At 43.2% G+C, this 16,006-nt stretch overlaps 1 protein-coding gene across 1 annotated transcript in view; it reads left to right on the forward strand.

Moving 5' to 3' along the window:
• The window catches only part of TMPRSS9 (transmembrane serine protease 9), a 346,177-nt gene that overhangs the window by 187,031 nt on the left and 143,140 nt on the right, over positions 1–16,006 (forward strand). The window contains exons 3-4 of the mRNA XM_077272649.1: positions 8,181–8,308; positions 12,170–12,237. Of these exons, the coding sequence (XP_077128764.1) occupies positions 8,181–8,308; positions 12,170–12,237 (196 nt within the window). The remainder of the gene's footprint in view (positions 1–8,180; positions 8,309–12,169; positions 12,238–16,006) is intronic.

A 16,006-nucleotide genomic window follows, 5' to 3' on the forward strand; every position in this document is an offset into this window, starting at 1 on the left:
ATCGCTAACTTAAGAAATGTCCAATCTATCAAAATATAAAGAACATTTTTCAGATCGGTAAACGGCGCTATAAGAAAAAATAAAAATACCAGAATTCCTGTTTTTGGTTGCTGCAACATTGCAATAAAATGCGATAAAAACATTGTATCCTCCCCAAAATGGTATCAATAAAAGCGTCAGCTCAGGTCTTAAAAAATAAGGCTAGGTTCACATTGCGTTTAGTGCAGTCCGTTCAACGCATGCGTTAAACAGACTGCGCAACGCAAGTGCCTTTTAAAGATCGCGTTATGCGATCGCGCTAGCGCAGATGCTTCATCTGTGCTAGTGGTGACGGACCCGAAAACGCTGCAGACCGCGTCTGAGGGTCCGTCACAGAATGACGGCACATTGCTAACACATGCCGATTATGACATGCGTTAGCGATGCGCTACATAATGGCAGCTAATGGATGCGCTAACGCATCCGTTACATAGCGTTAGTGCCGCTATGTAACGGATGCCATCAGCGCATTGCCCCTAACGCAACGTGAACCCAGCCTAAGCCATCACCCAGCCCCACATCCCAAAAACTGGATTTTTTTTCACTACTTAAATAAAAAAGAACCTATACATGTTTGGTATCTACGTACTTATACTGACCTGGGGAATCTTATTGGCAAATCAGTTTTAGCATTTAGTGAACATGGTAAACACTTTTTTTGCAATTTCACCGCACTTGGAATTTTTTTTCCCATTTTCCAGTACACTATATGGTAAAATCAGTGGTGTTTTTTTAAAAGTACAACATGTCCCACAGTAAACAAGGCTTCATACGGCCATATTGATGGAAAAATAACAAAGTTATGGCTCTGGGAGGAAGGGGAGCGAAAAATGAAAACAGAAAATCACAAGGTTGTAAAGGGGTTAGTCTGTTTGTAGGTTGTTCTGGATTCTTTGTTTAATATTTGTATCATTAAGCTATTCAATTTGACATCAATTTTCCACTTAGGACTACATGAGAGGTTGGCTACAGCCCTATTGACTTTAAACTTTTGAATAACATGCAGCTGTAGTAAAAGGAACAAAAAGCTATATGGAGATGGTCTTCTAGCCTTTACCTTTAACATGTTTGTGTAGCGCCCCCACTGCCGCAGGGCCGAGGGGTACCCGGTACCGGGCCTCTGAGTCTCTGTTCTGGGGTTGTCACGGTGGCTAGACCTGGCCCGTGACCCTGCTGAGGGGCGTACAATGAATGTGGAGGTTTGGGGGTGATGTTATGGTACGGTGCAGGTCGCAGTAAATAACGAGGACACCAGGTTGCAGTCTCTTTACCTCTTTACTGAAGGCTTCAGGATCCTCAGTCCGGAATACGGTTAACCGGGCTGCGCAAGTCCGGCCGGTCCGATGGCACCTCCAGAGTTCCCTTTGCAGGTGGAAATCTGTGCCTACCTTCTAGCGCTTGTGTATTGTGGTCCTCCCCTGCTGTGCTTACGGGATCGTCCCCACAACTGTTGTGTCTGTTTCTGAAGTTCCCTCACAACTCGATTCTGATGTTCTTCTTCGTCCCCCAGATGATATGGCTAGGACGCACCCGTATGACGGGTAGGCTCGGAGCTCTTCCTGGACCCTAGTGTCGCCCTTCTCCTGTTGTTGCCCCCTGTGTCTTCATAGGTGATTTGTGTGAGACAGCCCGCCTATAGCTGACTGTCCTGCCGTAGGTTTGAAGTTAGGCCTGGAGCTCTATACTTCCTCGGCGTTCCGGCCACCGGCTGCGCGCCTCAGTAGGATGTTGCCTCGTCTTACAGCACGACTCCTACTGGTGTTTCTCCTTGTTGCGTTGATCTCGTTTCTCACTCAGCACAATAAACCTCGCTTCTTATCCTTTCTTAGGGTACCGCCGCGATCAGGTGCAGGCGCGGTCCCGTAACGTTCTCTCTGTTCGCTAGGCCTCTGTCAGGATCCCACCCCTGACAGGGACCCCCCTGAGTCTCTCCCCGCAACACCCTCTGCCACAGGATGTTGCCTGTTCGATTCCCAGTCAGCTTCTGTCTAACTTCCTGTCTATCCCCCAGTTTTACCAGATTGTGAGGAGTGGCCTAATACATAGCACCCTTAGCTCCCCCTGGAGGCCAGACTGTGAAGTGTATTGGTGTCTGTGATACCTGGTCAGGTGAACCCCTTCAGTGCCATCAGACGTACCATAGCCCCCCTTAGCGGCGGAGCATCAGTACTGCAATGACCAGGACTCTGGGGCGCTGCACTCCCCCCCGGTTAAATCCAGTACTCCTGGACTGGGAAGAAAACAACAATACATGTCAGCAAAAGACATACAATTTTGAAATGCAATAACAATAAGCAAGTTTGAACAGGGCTTCCCTTTATGGGAGGTGAGGACACTTGAACGTAACTTGAAATAACTTTTCTTACCCAACCGGGTATTCTACTTAGTGCAATTTCTGAACAATAATTTAACATTGCCTTTAAGGACGTACACGCTGAATCCACTAAAGACCTTCTTATAAAACATTATAAGGCTAATCAACTTTTTCTTCATTTTCCACCTTTACATCTGCAGGACCGCCTGTCTATCTGCCCCAGGCCTACTGCCTCTCGTTCTGTTGCAGGACTGCCCCTTTCCGCCCAGGCCTACTGCCTTTCTGCTACTATACACAGTACAGAACTTATCTTCCATCTCTCAGTTCAGGATCACCGAGCCATCTCTGTATGGCTCCTAGGAGGACTCACCGATTAACCCCGTCTGGGTTCACTTCCTGTCCTCATTCTTCTAGCAACATCATTAAACATTTCTCACAATTAACTAGCTCACTACATACAACCCTTTTTTTTTTATACGTAAACATTATTAATACTTTCTTTTAAAGCATCATCATTCTTTAAGTGCTATCAATGAACGTCCCCTTTAAGAAGGGACCAAGTCTCTATGAGGTAGTGCAACTTCTCAAGCTGCAAGTCCGTGTGCAGCAAGGACTCCGGTACTGCTTCCAGGAACAGTTTCTTCGCAAAGAGTCCTTTCTTTTATAAAACCAGTACAGGGCACCTTTAAGAAGGTGCAAACTATTTACAAGGAGTTTGTAATCATGCAGTGTTCATGATCCAGCAGTTCTTTCAACAATGGTAAAACAGGAAACAAAAACAAAAAAACAGAAGAAGGGATCCCGGGTAAACAAAGGGATCCCTTTAAGAGTTACCCTGATCGGGTTATAGCAGCAAGAGGACAAACAGATAGCTATTTACATTCGATGAAGCATTCTTGCTTACTCAGTTTCTGGCTGGCCAGGAGGCGGCCTCCTCCCGGGCCTCACCGGACAAACGGGTCGTGATGGTGTAGCAAAGACCGGTCCCAGTAACGATAGGATCCCTCATCGGGACACCCTCCTCGCTCGTGGGTGAGCATGACCCGTGGCCACACGGTGGGCCTGGATTCCCTGGGGTTCCGCGGGGGCAGGTTCCGGCACCTTCCCTGCAGGAGGCTCGTCCTCTGACGTTCCGGCAGCAGCCTGGAGTGCGACGCACCGTTGGATGCCCCGAGCTATCCAGCCAGTTTCCCTCCTCCATCGCGTGTAGGTTACTGCATCCCCGGGCTCCAGGTCACGGCCATACCTTCCTCCGCAGGGCTCCACTTCTTTCCGGTCAACACGGACCTGCAGTGGCTCTCCAATTTCTTGGATGACTCCCCTTCCTTCCCGGGAGTTGAAGAACACCACCACACCCCAGTGTGACGGCGGAGCCTCCTCACAACTCGTCAGGTCGACCTGGGCTGCAGGTTGGGGTCTCTTCCGCCATACCGCCATCAGGCGCCGCAGGTGTTCTGCCTCCGGCAGGATCCTCAGGCCCTGTGCCTGCAGCTCACACTCTGCCGCGACCGGGATGGAGGAAGCAGGGGACACCGGAGTTAGGCGGACCTCCGTAGGCTGGCCCAGTCGAGCGGTCACACGAGCGTCGGCCTCAAGGCGACGTGCTATCTGCCGGGCCTCGGCTACGGCCACACACTCCTCAGACGGCGGCCAGTTGGGTCTGCCCATTGGTAGCTCCGTAAGGGCCAGTCCCTGCAACGATGGCGCATCTGGGGCTGTGTCGGGTGGTGCAACCTCATGCTGGGTCGGGTCGTCCCCGCGCGGTGCTCCCGGCGTCGCCATCTTTGCTTCCTCTCCAGTGTCTTCTTCCCGCGGTCTCTTTCGTGGGCGGCCCCATCTCCCTGGTCCCCACTCTCCAAAGAGGATCAGAAGGCGGACCTCGGCTGTTGACGGGCACGTCCTCAAGATGCAAAAATGTTTGGACTGGGCGGCCATTGTCTTTCACGCTCTTCAGCTGGTTCACGCCTACTCCACGCCCCTCTTCTTCTCCTGCGCTCTCCTCAGCGCTGTAATGGCCGCAGTTTTTGGCGGCAAATGGCAGCGCACAGTCTTTGCAATAAGTCACAGTCCAAGCACAATAAATCACAGTTCCAAGGCACACATGACCTGATTCTTCAGGCTTAAGTAGATCCTGTTCGTGACGCCAAGTTGTAGCGCCCCCACTGCCGCAGGGCCGAGGGGTACCCGGTACCGGGCCTCTGAGTCTCTGTTCTGGGGTTGTCACGGTGGCTAGACCTGGCCCGTGACCCTGCTGAGGGGCGTACAATGAATGTGGAGGTTTGGGGGTGATGTTATGGTACGGTGCAGGTCGCAGTAAATAACGAGGACACCAGGTTGCAGTCTCTTTACCTCTTTACTGAAGGCTTCAGGATCCTCAGTCCGGAATACGGTTAACTGGGCTGCGCAAGTCCGGCCGGTCCGATCGCACCTCCAGAGTTCCCTTTGCAGGTGGAAATCTGTGCCTACCTTCTAGCGCTTGTGTGTTGTGGTCCTCCCCTGCTGTGCTTACGGGATCGTCCCCACAACTGTTGTGTCTGTTTCTGAAGTTCCCTCACAACTCGATTCTGATGTTCTTCTTCGTCCCCCAGATGATATGGCTAGGACGCACCCGTATGACGGGTAGGCTTGGAGCTCTTCCTGGACCCTAGTGTCGCCCTTCTCCTGTTGTTGCCCCCTGTGTCTTCATAGGTGATTTGTGTGAGACAGCCCGCCTATAGCTGACTGTCCTGCCGTAGGTTTGAAGTTAGGCCTGGAGCTCTATACTTCCTCGGCGTTTCGGCCACCGGCTGCGCGCCTCAGTAGGATGTTGCCTCGTCTTACAGCACGACTCCTACTGGTGTTTCTCCTTGTTGCGTTGATCTCGTTTCTCACTCAGCACAATAAACCTCGCTTCTTATCCTTTCTTAGGGTACCGCCGCGATCAGGTGCAGGCACGGTCCCGTAACGTTCTCTCTGTTCGCTAGGCCTCTGTCAGGATCCCACCCATGACAGGGACCCCCCTGAGTCTCTCCCCGCAACACCCTCTGCCACAGGATGTTGCCTGTTCGATTCCCAGTCAGCTTCTGTCTAACTTCCTGTCTATCCCCCAGTTTTACCAGATTGTGAGGAGTGGCCTAATACATAGCACCCTTAGCTCCCCCTGGAGGCCAGACTGTGAAGTGTATTGGTGTCTGTGATACCTGGTCAGGTGAACCCCTTCAGTGCCATCAGACGTACCATAGCCCCCCTTAGCGGCGGAGCATCAGTACTGCAACGACCAGGACTCTGGGGCGCTGCATTTGTCTATAATTTTATTTAAAATCTCTTTAGACAACTCTCTCCTTAGCTTTCTTACAGATGCACCTTTTCTGGGCTGGCTGGGGGCAGATGTTGTAACCATGGTTGCAGACCTTTGGCATTCTAGCAGTTAATTTGCTGAGGTAATCTGGAGAAATTTCACCCCATGCTTCCAGAAGCCCCTCCCACAAGTTGGTTTGGCTTGATGGGTACTTTTTGCCTACCATACGGTCAAGTTGCTCCCACAACAGCTCAATGGGGTTGAGATCTGGTGACTGCGCTGTCCACTCCATTACAGATAGAATACCAGCTGCCTGCTTCTTCCCTAAATAGTTCTTGCATAATTTAGAGGTGTGCTTTGGGTCATTGTCCTGTTGTAGGATGAAATTGGCTCCACTCAAGCGCTGTCCACAGGGTATGGCATGGCATCGCAAAATGCAGTGATAGCCTTCCTTATTCAAAATCCTTTTTACCTTGTACAAATCTCCCACTTTACCAGCACCAAAGCAACCCCAGACCATCACAATACCTCAACCATGTTTGACAGATGGCTTCAGACATTCTTCCAGCATCTTTTCAGTTGTTCTGTGTCTCACAAAGGTTCTTCTGTGTGATCCAAACACCTCAAACTTGGATTCATCTGTCCATAACACTTTTTTCCAATCTTCCTCTGTCCAATGTCTGTGTTCTTTTGCCCATATTAATCTATTCCTTTTATTAGCCAGTCTTAAATATGGCTTTTTCTTTGCCTCTCTGCCCTGAAGGCCAGCATCCCAGAATCACATCTTCACTTTGTGTGTACTATTTAATGAAGCTGCCAGTTCAGGACCCGTGAGGCGTAAATTTCTCAAACTACAGACTCAAATGTACTTGTCTTGTTGCTCAGTTGTGCAGCGGGGCCTCCCACTTCTCTTTCTACTCTGTTTAGGGGGAGTAGTACACACCGTTGTAGGAAATCTTCAGTTTCTTGGCAATTTCTCGCATGGAATAGCCTTCATTTCTAAGAACAAGAATTGACTGTCGAGTTTCACATGAAAGTTCTTATTTTCTGGCCATTTTGAGACTTTATTGGAACCAACAAATGTAATGCTCCAGATTCTCAACTAGCTCAAAGGAAGGTCAGGTTTATAGGTTCTCTAATCAGCCAAACTGTTTTCAGCTGTACTAACAAACTTGTATTGCATTACAAACCAGACGATTGCAGCTAAAATAGTCAGTTACCACATTAACCATGTATAGAGTATTTCTGAATCATTTAATATTAGCTTCATTGGAAAAAAATGTGCTTTTCCTTAAAAAAAAAGGAAATTTGTAAGTGACCCTAAACTTTTGAACGGTAGTGTATGTGTATATATATATATATATATATATATATATATATATATATATATATATATATATATAGCTCTGACAAAAATTAAGAGACCATTGGAAAATGTACAGTTTGTCTGATTCTTCTTTTTATAGGTATATTTTTGACTAAAACGTAAATTGCTCTTCTATTCCATAAACTTTTGACAACATGTCTCTGAATTTCCGAACAATAAATTTAGAATTTTTTTTATTACAAAGAAAAACGGTCAAAATTAAAAAAAACAGTGCTTTCAGACCTCAAATAATGCAAAGAAACCAAGTTTATAATCATTTAGAAACAACAATACTAATGTTTTAACTCAAGAAGAGGTCTATTTTGTGGAATAACCATGATTTTTAATCACAGCTGTCATGCGTCTTGGCATGATTTCCACCAGTCTTTCACACTGCTTCTGGCGCAAAAATGTAAGCAGTTCTTCTTTGTTTGATGGCTTGTGACTATCCATCATCCTCTTGATGACATTCCAGAGGTTTTCAATAGGGTTCAGGCCTGGAGAATGGGCTGCCCATGACAGAGTTTTGATGTGGTGGTCTCTTAGTTTTTGCCAAAGCTGTATATATACAACCCCTGGCAAAAATTATGGAATCACCGGCCTTGGAGGATGTTCATTCAGTTGTTTAATTTTGTAGAAGACAAAAAACAGTGTACTGTTTGACACTCATTAAGTCCATGCCTCAGAGACTGCAAGCTGTTATAAAAGCCAGAGGTGGTGCAACAAAATACTATTGATGTGTTGGAGTGTTTTTTTCTTTGTTTGTTTTTCATGATTCCATAATTTTTTCCTCAGAATTGAGTGATTCCATAATTTTTCCCTTATGCTTGGTTAACAAAAGTAACCATTACTGACAACCACATTCTTTGTTCTTGATTTCTTTTAGTGTTTCTTAAAGCCAGAAAGTTGCCATTTGCAATTACTTTAGTTTTGTGCCATGTCTGTGATCTGCTTTTTATCTACAAAATTAAACAACTGAATGAACATCCTCCAAGGTCGATGATTCCATAATTTTTGCCAGGGGTTGTACTGTATATATATATTTTATTAAGATGTAAACACTAGACTTTAACTCAGATTATAATAAATATTATAAGCTGCATGAGATACTCATATAATTATCTGTGTTTTATTAGTCCGCAAATGAATGAATCCATTGATTCACCCAAATTTTTTTTCTCTAGTGTATTTAACAACACAGAGCCTCACTGTGGTACATACGTTGGAATTACAAGGCCTACAATACAACCCTAGTTTACAAAATAGCTCCTCTTTGTACTACAAATCTATAACCACTACGTTACAGAGAATGGTAAGTCTATTACTGTCTGACACTGTACTCTCGACTGAAAAACTAAACCATAAAAAGGTTCTAAAATAGTGAAATAATATCAATACTAACAATATTTTTTCCTTTCAAGCTTATTTTGAAAAATTTCTGCAGTTTTCGTACGACATTCAGTTAAAAAAATAAACAAGACAAAAGTGTGAGGGAAAAAAAAAATTAGACTGAGGTCACACAACCGTGTATTCTCTCATCTGAGAGAATTGGGTCGATTAGGCAAATCACCCTCTGATCAAGCGCTGATGATTATACTGTTATCCGGTTCTCTTGGATGAGGAGACGATGGAGAAAAAATGTCTCCATCTTCTCCATTGTCAGTGCGTGGAAATCAGAGTGCACTCAATCATCCCAGTGCAGTCCGATGTTTTCTATGGACTCATTGACCAAATATTAGATCAAACTTGGGCATGCTGTGATCTTTTTTTCCCTGGACCTGCTCTGTATGAGTAAAAATCAGACATGTACAGGATCACATAGCATAACATTGGTCCGGTGTGATCCGATGTTTTATCTGATCGCACTCAAAATGACAATAAGGTTGTCTGCACGAGCCCTAAGCGTAGTTTTACACACAGTGAGTCTGATTTACTAATGCTGCCTAACTTTCAGACAGTTCAAGCTTTGACTTAACCAGATTTAGAGTATGCGTAGATGACATCTTTTTTAGGCTGATTATACTCTGCAACCCGCCTGAAAATGTGCTAACTAATCTCTCAAAGGAATAAACATAAGTGATATGTAAAAACAACTTGTTCAGTCTTTAGAGTGACTTTAAACCGTTTAACGTTTCCAAAGATGCTAAGTTGTTTAAAGAAGTAACCTGTCCATTCTTCTGGCGTTTACTGCTCAAGGATGCTTTATATTTTATAAAAGAAGTCAATGTATAGGCTCAAAAAGAGTCTGCCAGGACATCTTTTTAAATGTTTTGACACATTTTTTTGCTTCAGAAACTGCTAGCATTGTTTTCATTATTGAATGAAGTTAAAAATAAAATGTCCAGATAATGCCAGTGCAAAAGAGACCCCAAAAATCCAGGAAAAATAACTCACATTCAAAATGTTGAAAAAGCACCCATGAAACAACATAAAAAAGGTTAAAAAAAAGACCCTTCAGGAAACAAAAACGCTGGCATTTCCTGAAGTCTCTACCTGTTGAAAAACTTATCAGGTTTGCCCATCTGACAAAAATGTTGGGTGAATATACCCTTAAAGGAATTGTCCTGTACTACTTTGCTTCTACTTCTAAAATGGTGACTGCTTCTAAAATGCTACAGTGCCCCAAATAAAATAAACAAAAACTCATCCTCTCCTTCATGGACCAGTGTTGTGTCCCCAGGCAGTCTCATAACTTTACAGCCTTCACATTTCATCAAACGAAATTTTGAAGGCTTCAGCCAATGGGCGGCCTTTAGAATGGCGCGTGTCCAGGAGGTGAGTATGTGAGTTTTTTTTTATTTTATCTGAGAAGCTGTGTTAAGAGTGGACAACTCCTGTAGCATTTAAGTAGTGGACAACCCCTTTAAAAGATGCTTATCATAGTAGCTCATGATGTTTCATATATTTTGTGTATCTTTAGGCTATGTGCCCACGTTGCGGATTCGTGTGCGGATTTTTAAGCACCGTTTTTGAAAAATCCACAGGTAAAACGCGCTGCATTTTACCTGCGGACTACCTGCGGATTTACCGTGGATTTCCTGCGTTTTTTGTGCGGTTTTACACCTGCGGATTCCTATTGAGGAGGAGGTGTAAAACGCTGCGGAATCCGCACAGAGAATTGACATGCTGCGGAAAATACAACGCAGTGTTTCTGCGCGGATTTTTCTGCACCATGGGCACAGTGGATTTGGTTTTCCATAGGTTTACATGGTACTGTAAACCTCATGGAAAACTGCTGCGAATCTTCAGCAGCCAATACGCTGCGGATCCGCAGGCAAAGCCGCACCGTGTGCACATACTGTAGCCTTAGATTGTCTAGGTTAAATTTACACCACTTATTATTTGGTGTACTTTAGTGGGTCCTTGGTGTGTTTTTTTAAGCAGTTTGACTGTATTTTTTATCTTCTCAGCAGAAATTTTAAAGTACAAGTAAAAAAAACTATGGGCCTAATTCATCAAGATTGGCGTTGTCCACGCTGGTCTCGATGAGGGGGCATGGTGGAGTCAGACGCTCCTGATTCATGATAAGGTGCATACATTTACATTAATTTGGAGTGTCTGATGAGGGCCTTGCGCCTCCTGGCGCCACAACAGAAATCTTACACCAGTCAGGGACTGCAGTGATATTACTGATGTAAGAAACATCACAGCTCATCATGAATTAGAAAAGTTGTGGCGTCATGTCCCTGCAATGCCACACCCATTTTGGCAGAACTGGGAGACACTGGTGTGAGAATGCCAAAAGCTACAAAATTTTGGCACAACTCTGAGTTGCGCCTAAACTTTGCAACTTTTAAGAGCTTTTAGGCCACAATTTTATTTGTGAAAGCTTTGATGAATTGGGCCCAATGAATAAAAAAGTCAGCCAAATAAATGCTTGTAAAAATGCTTGAAATTGAAGGTGTGTTTTATAAGCCTAAAAGACACTGCAAAAAACACAAAGACATGTGTGAGTATTCCATGTTGCATTAAGCAGGGTATTATATTTTTCCTTGATGTAATGCTGCAGTTGAGAATATTTTCTTGATACAATATATGTTGGTGCATATTACAGTGTTTGTTGCACAGGTTCTTCCAGAGCAAACAAACATGGGTACCTGTACATAAAATCAGGTACACAGGTGTAAGAGGAAGCAGTGATACCCCTGATACCATTTGCTGGCTGGGTGCAATAAGGTGGAACCAATTTGTAATGGAAGAAATGCACGGGGAGCAGCTTTGTGTGCCGGACATGGTCAGGTGACTCGCAGGACAGAGTCCCAGGATATAAAAGCTGAGAGAGAGAGGAGCAGGTGAGGACCAGGGATGGTGCTGAGGCCAGCATGACATATGCCTCAGTGGGAAGTCTGAGACCTGACAAGGTTCAGACTATGTCTGGGAAAACCCAGAGTTCTGACTGCTCCGGTCAAGACTCAGAGACCAGACGTCACCTGCAAGAGCCGAGCCCCAGTCCTCTCTGCTCCAGGCCCAGCAGACATTCACTGACGGTCAAGCAGCGAAAACCGGCAAGGAGACGACAACTAGAGAGGCACTTCTATGATTCCAGAGGGACAGCACAAGTGAGCAAGGCCATCACTTCCAGTTTTAATATACGGTACCAGGGATGTCCCGGGTCAGGACAAAAGGATGGGAGGGGGCCAATTGGTGCGTGGGAGGCTCAAGGGGCTTTAATAGACTTTGTCAGAAAGACTTGTTGCCTAGCGAGAAAACCAGGTGACCCCCGCTATGACCAGAGTTAAAGAGAGAACCTACGTGCTAACTCACGTGACTGGGAGTACCACCTTCGTGAACTGGACATTAGTATTATATAGTGAAGAACTTTCATTGCTATTTCACTCGTATTGTTATATGGTTTATTGTTGATTTGCCTTGTTATTATCACCAACAGTTTAGACGTACTGTAAATTACTGTTGTGTTTTAACAGAATTATATTGTTTACTGACTGTTCTTGCCTCGTGTTATCTGTACATTGCCTCCAGTCACCTGCATTACACAGGTACCTTAAGGGCTCATAGCAGTCTATAAATGTTAAAATAACAGATCCTTACAATTTAGGTCTGCAATATTACCTTGTGCATAAGGTCTGAGCTAAATATTGGTTTATGGTTAGTTTCAGCTCGTTGTTTTTTTAATGTAATTTATACAGTTTGCTTATGTGCATCTTTCACTTAGTTGCAATCCAGTTTCAAAGATTCTGTTCTAGAAGATAGCTACACTGGATTAACAGTTTTACATTACAGGTAAGCAATTTATATTTTTGAACTTGTGAAATGAACAGTTATAGAGGGGGTTACTCAATTACTTTTCTATTGATGATGACCCATCACCCTCACCGATCAGCTGTTCTCAGTGTCCTGGCAGGGGCTGGTCTTCAGCAGTTGCCAGCTTGAATACGATAGCTCTATTAAAAACCGAAAATATGTCGGTCTTATATTATTTTTGGCTCCAAAAGATGGGTTATGGCTTATTTTCAGGGGTTATCTTATTTTTTCAAGCCTAAGGCACACCTGTGCAATAATCATGCTGTCTAATGAGCATCTTGATATGCCACACACTGCACATACATACACGTGTATATACACACACTGCACACAGTGTACATACCAACCTAGTTTCTATAGACTCCAGCAGTTAAAGGTCCTTTGATGACTTCATGGTCACATGACTATGATGTAACCAAAGGTCCTTAACCCCTTTCTGACATCGAATGTAATACTCCATCCATGTGCCCTGGGCCTATTTGGGCCAAATTTTGAGGTCCATTTTTTCCTGTTACCCTTGTCAAAATAAAAAAAATTTGGATCTGAACTAAATTTTTTGGGGAAAAAAGTTCATTTTTTTCCACATTCCAAAAATTCCTGTGAAGCACCTGAAGGGTTAATGAACTTTTTGAATGTGGTTTAGAGCACCTTGAGGGGTGCAGTTTTTAGAATGGTGTCACACTTGGTTATTTTCTATCATACAGACCCCTCAAAATGACTTCAAATGAGATGTGGTCCCTAAAATAAAATGGTGTTGTAAAAATGAGAAATTGCTGGTCAACTTTTAACCTTTATAACTCCCTACCAAAAAAAAATGTTGGTTCTAAAATTGTGCTGATGTAAAGTAGACATGTGGGAAATGTTAATTAGTAATTATTTTGTGTGACATATCTCTGTGATTTAAGGGCATAAAAATTCAAAGATGGAAAATTGCAAAATGTTAAAAATTTTCACCATGTGCAGTTTTTAGAATGGTGTCACTTTTGGGTATATTCTATCATATAGACCCCTCAAAGTGACTTCAAATGTGATGTGGTCCCTAACAAAATGGTGTTGTAAAAATGTGAAATCGTTGGTCAACTTTTAACCCTTATAATTTCCTAACAAAAAAAATGAGGTTCCAAATTTGTGCTTATGTCAAGTAGACATGTGGGAAATGTTACTTATTAAGCCTTTTGTGTGACATATCTCTGTGATTTAAGGGCATGAAAATGAAAAAAGTTGTAAAATTGCGAAATTTTCACCAAATTTCTGTTTGTTTTTTTTACAAAGAACCCAATTCATATCAAAGAAATTTTACCCCTATCATGAAGAACAATATGTCACAGCAATACATTCTCAGAATCACCGGGATCCATTGAAGCTTTCCAGAGTTATTACCTCATAAAGGGACAGTGGCGAGAATTGTAAAAATTGGCCTGGGCATTAATATGAAAACCACCTTGGGGGTTAAGCAGTTTTAACCTCAAAATAGAAGCACTGGGGGCCCCTAAGAGAGTAAGGGCCATGAGTTTGTCGCCTTTTCTCCCTAACACCAGCCTGTCTCCTCTTCAGTTCCTTTAGACTCCCATGATTAAAGGACCTTTGGTGACATCATGGTCACATGACCACGATGTCACCTAAGGTCCTCAAGCAGTCTTAATCTAGGAATAGAAACACTGGGGGCTCCTAAGAGAGTGGGGGGCCTCGGCAATTGCCCAGTCTCCTCTCCATAATACTGGTACTGACTCTACCTGAGGCTTATTTTTGGAGTAGGGCTTATGTTTCAACCATACTATAAAAATCTTGTAAAATCATGATAGGGCTTATTTTCAGGATGGGTCTTATTTTCGGGAAATACTGTATGTAGCGACCACTGAACAGTTGATGGAGCAACTGTGCTATACAGCTAGACAACTGCTAACTTCCGACTGCTGACACCACTAAGAAAAGCTGATCAGAGAGGGTGCCAGGTGTTGGACCCCATCGATCTAATGTTGATGACCTATCTTAAGGATAGGTCATCAATATAAAAGTATTGAATTTCTGATCACAATCTCCAATACAAATCAATGGGTGCGAGAAAAAATTGCATGGCACTCAGACCATGCATTTGTTTGATTTTTCATTGCCCAGAAAATCCTATATTTCATCAGCCAAGTACAGTAAAATCACATAGTGACAAGTCAGAATAGAGTAGATAGAATAGATATATATATATATATATACAGTATATACATAGAATAGATAGATATATAGAAATATGTCAGTCACATATATAATTAGTGTGGTGCATTTGTAGCTTACTGAACATGTATTTAATTAATAAATCAATAAATTAAAGAAAAAATGGCTTGGGATCCCTTGAAATTTTGTTAACAAGAAGAGGGAAAGCAGACTGTTGGTGACTGATGTTTATAGTATTAGAAGGGGGTAATAAACATGGAGAATTCCAGGCTATTAATATCAGCTCACAACTGTCTACTTAGTGTTTACTGGCTATTAAAATGTGGGACCCATCCCCAAAAAAATGACATAGGGTCCCCCTATAATTAGTTACAAGCAAAGGCCAGGCAGACAGCTGTGGGCTGATATTAATAAGCTAGGAAGGAACCATGAATACTGGCCCCTTCCTAGACTAAAAACATCAGTTCTTCCTAGAAATGGCACTTCAATAAGAAGAGCCAATTCTGGTGCTTAGCTCCGCTCTTCCCACTTGCCGTGGCTCATTTGCAAGTGGGGTAGTAGTATTGGGGTTGCGGTCAGTTTTGTATTGGCAGCTGAATTCAAGCCTAGGGGTTAATAATGGAGAGGTGTCTATAAGATGCCCCCATTACTAACCCCATAGTCATATTGTAAATTAAAAACACCAAGTGTTTTCATATATCTTGGCACCTGCATAGTGCTGCTGTGTTTTACTTTTATTTATAATGTAGTCATTGCAGCTTGAACCTGTTCACACTAAGGATGTGCTGGTATGGTTGTTTTTTTTACTATAGTCTATCTATCTATCTATCTATCTATCTATCTATCTATCTATCTATCTATATTGAGGAATATTTCCTTTGAAAATGATGTGTAAATGACAGAGAATTACTCTATGTAAAAGCTCATGTTAAAATCGCATTGCCTACTAATTGCATTCGCATGTCATTAGATGATAAAAATTGCATTGCACTTGCATGAATATCGCATGTCACTTGCATGACACTTGTCCGACTTTTCAGGAAATACATTGGACTGTTTTTTTTAATGTTAGTGTGACTCTGGCCTTAAAGGAATATTCATGGAAGATGTAGCAGGAAACCACTACTGCATTAACCCCCGACACCACCAATTGCTGAAGCAGAATCATCTAAGGGGTTAAACAGAGGGAGTCAGTCTCAAATTTGAAATGCAAAGATCAGTAAATAAATTGTTGGCTTTTTTCATCCCCCACCAAGAAAAATATATATTATTATATATTATATGTACTTAAAAATGGTGGCTTTGAAAAATCCAACAAATCCAGCCCACATAGAGCTACAACGATGGAAAATGTTTAACTTCTTAGTGACAGGGCCAAATTTTTCAAATCTGACCAGTGTCACTTTACATGGTAATAACTCTGGAAGGCTTCAACAGATCTAATTGATTTTGAGATTGTACTTTATGTTAACCCCTTCATGACCGTGGGATTTTTCGTTTTTCCGTGTTCGTTTTTCACTCCTCTCCTTCCCAGAGCCATAGCTTTTTTATTTTTCTGTCAATTTGGCCATGTGAGGGCTTA

Source organism: Ranitomeya variabilis, chromosome 1, assembly GCF_051348905.1.
Source record: "Ranitomeya variabilis isolate aRanVar5 chromosome 1, aRanVar5.hap1, whole genome shotgun sequence".
Classification (NCBI taxonomy): domain Eukaryota; kingdom Metazoa; phylum Chordata; class Amphibia; order Anura; family Dendrobatidae; genus Ranitomeya; species Ranitomeya variabilis.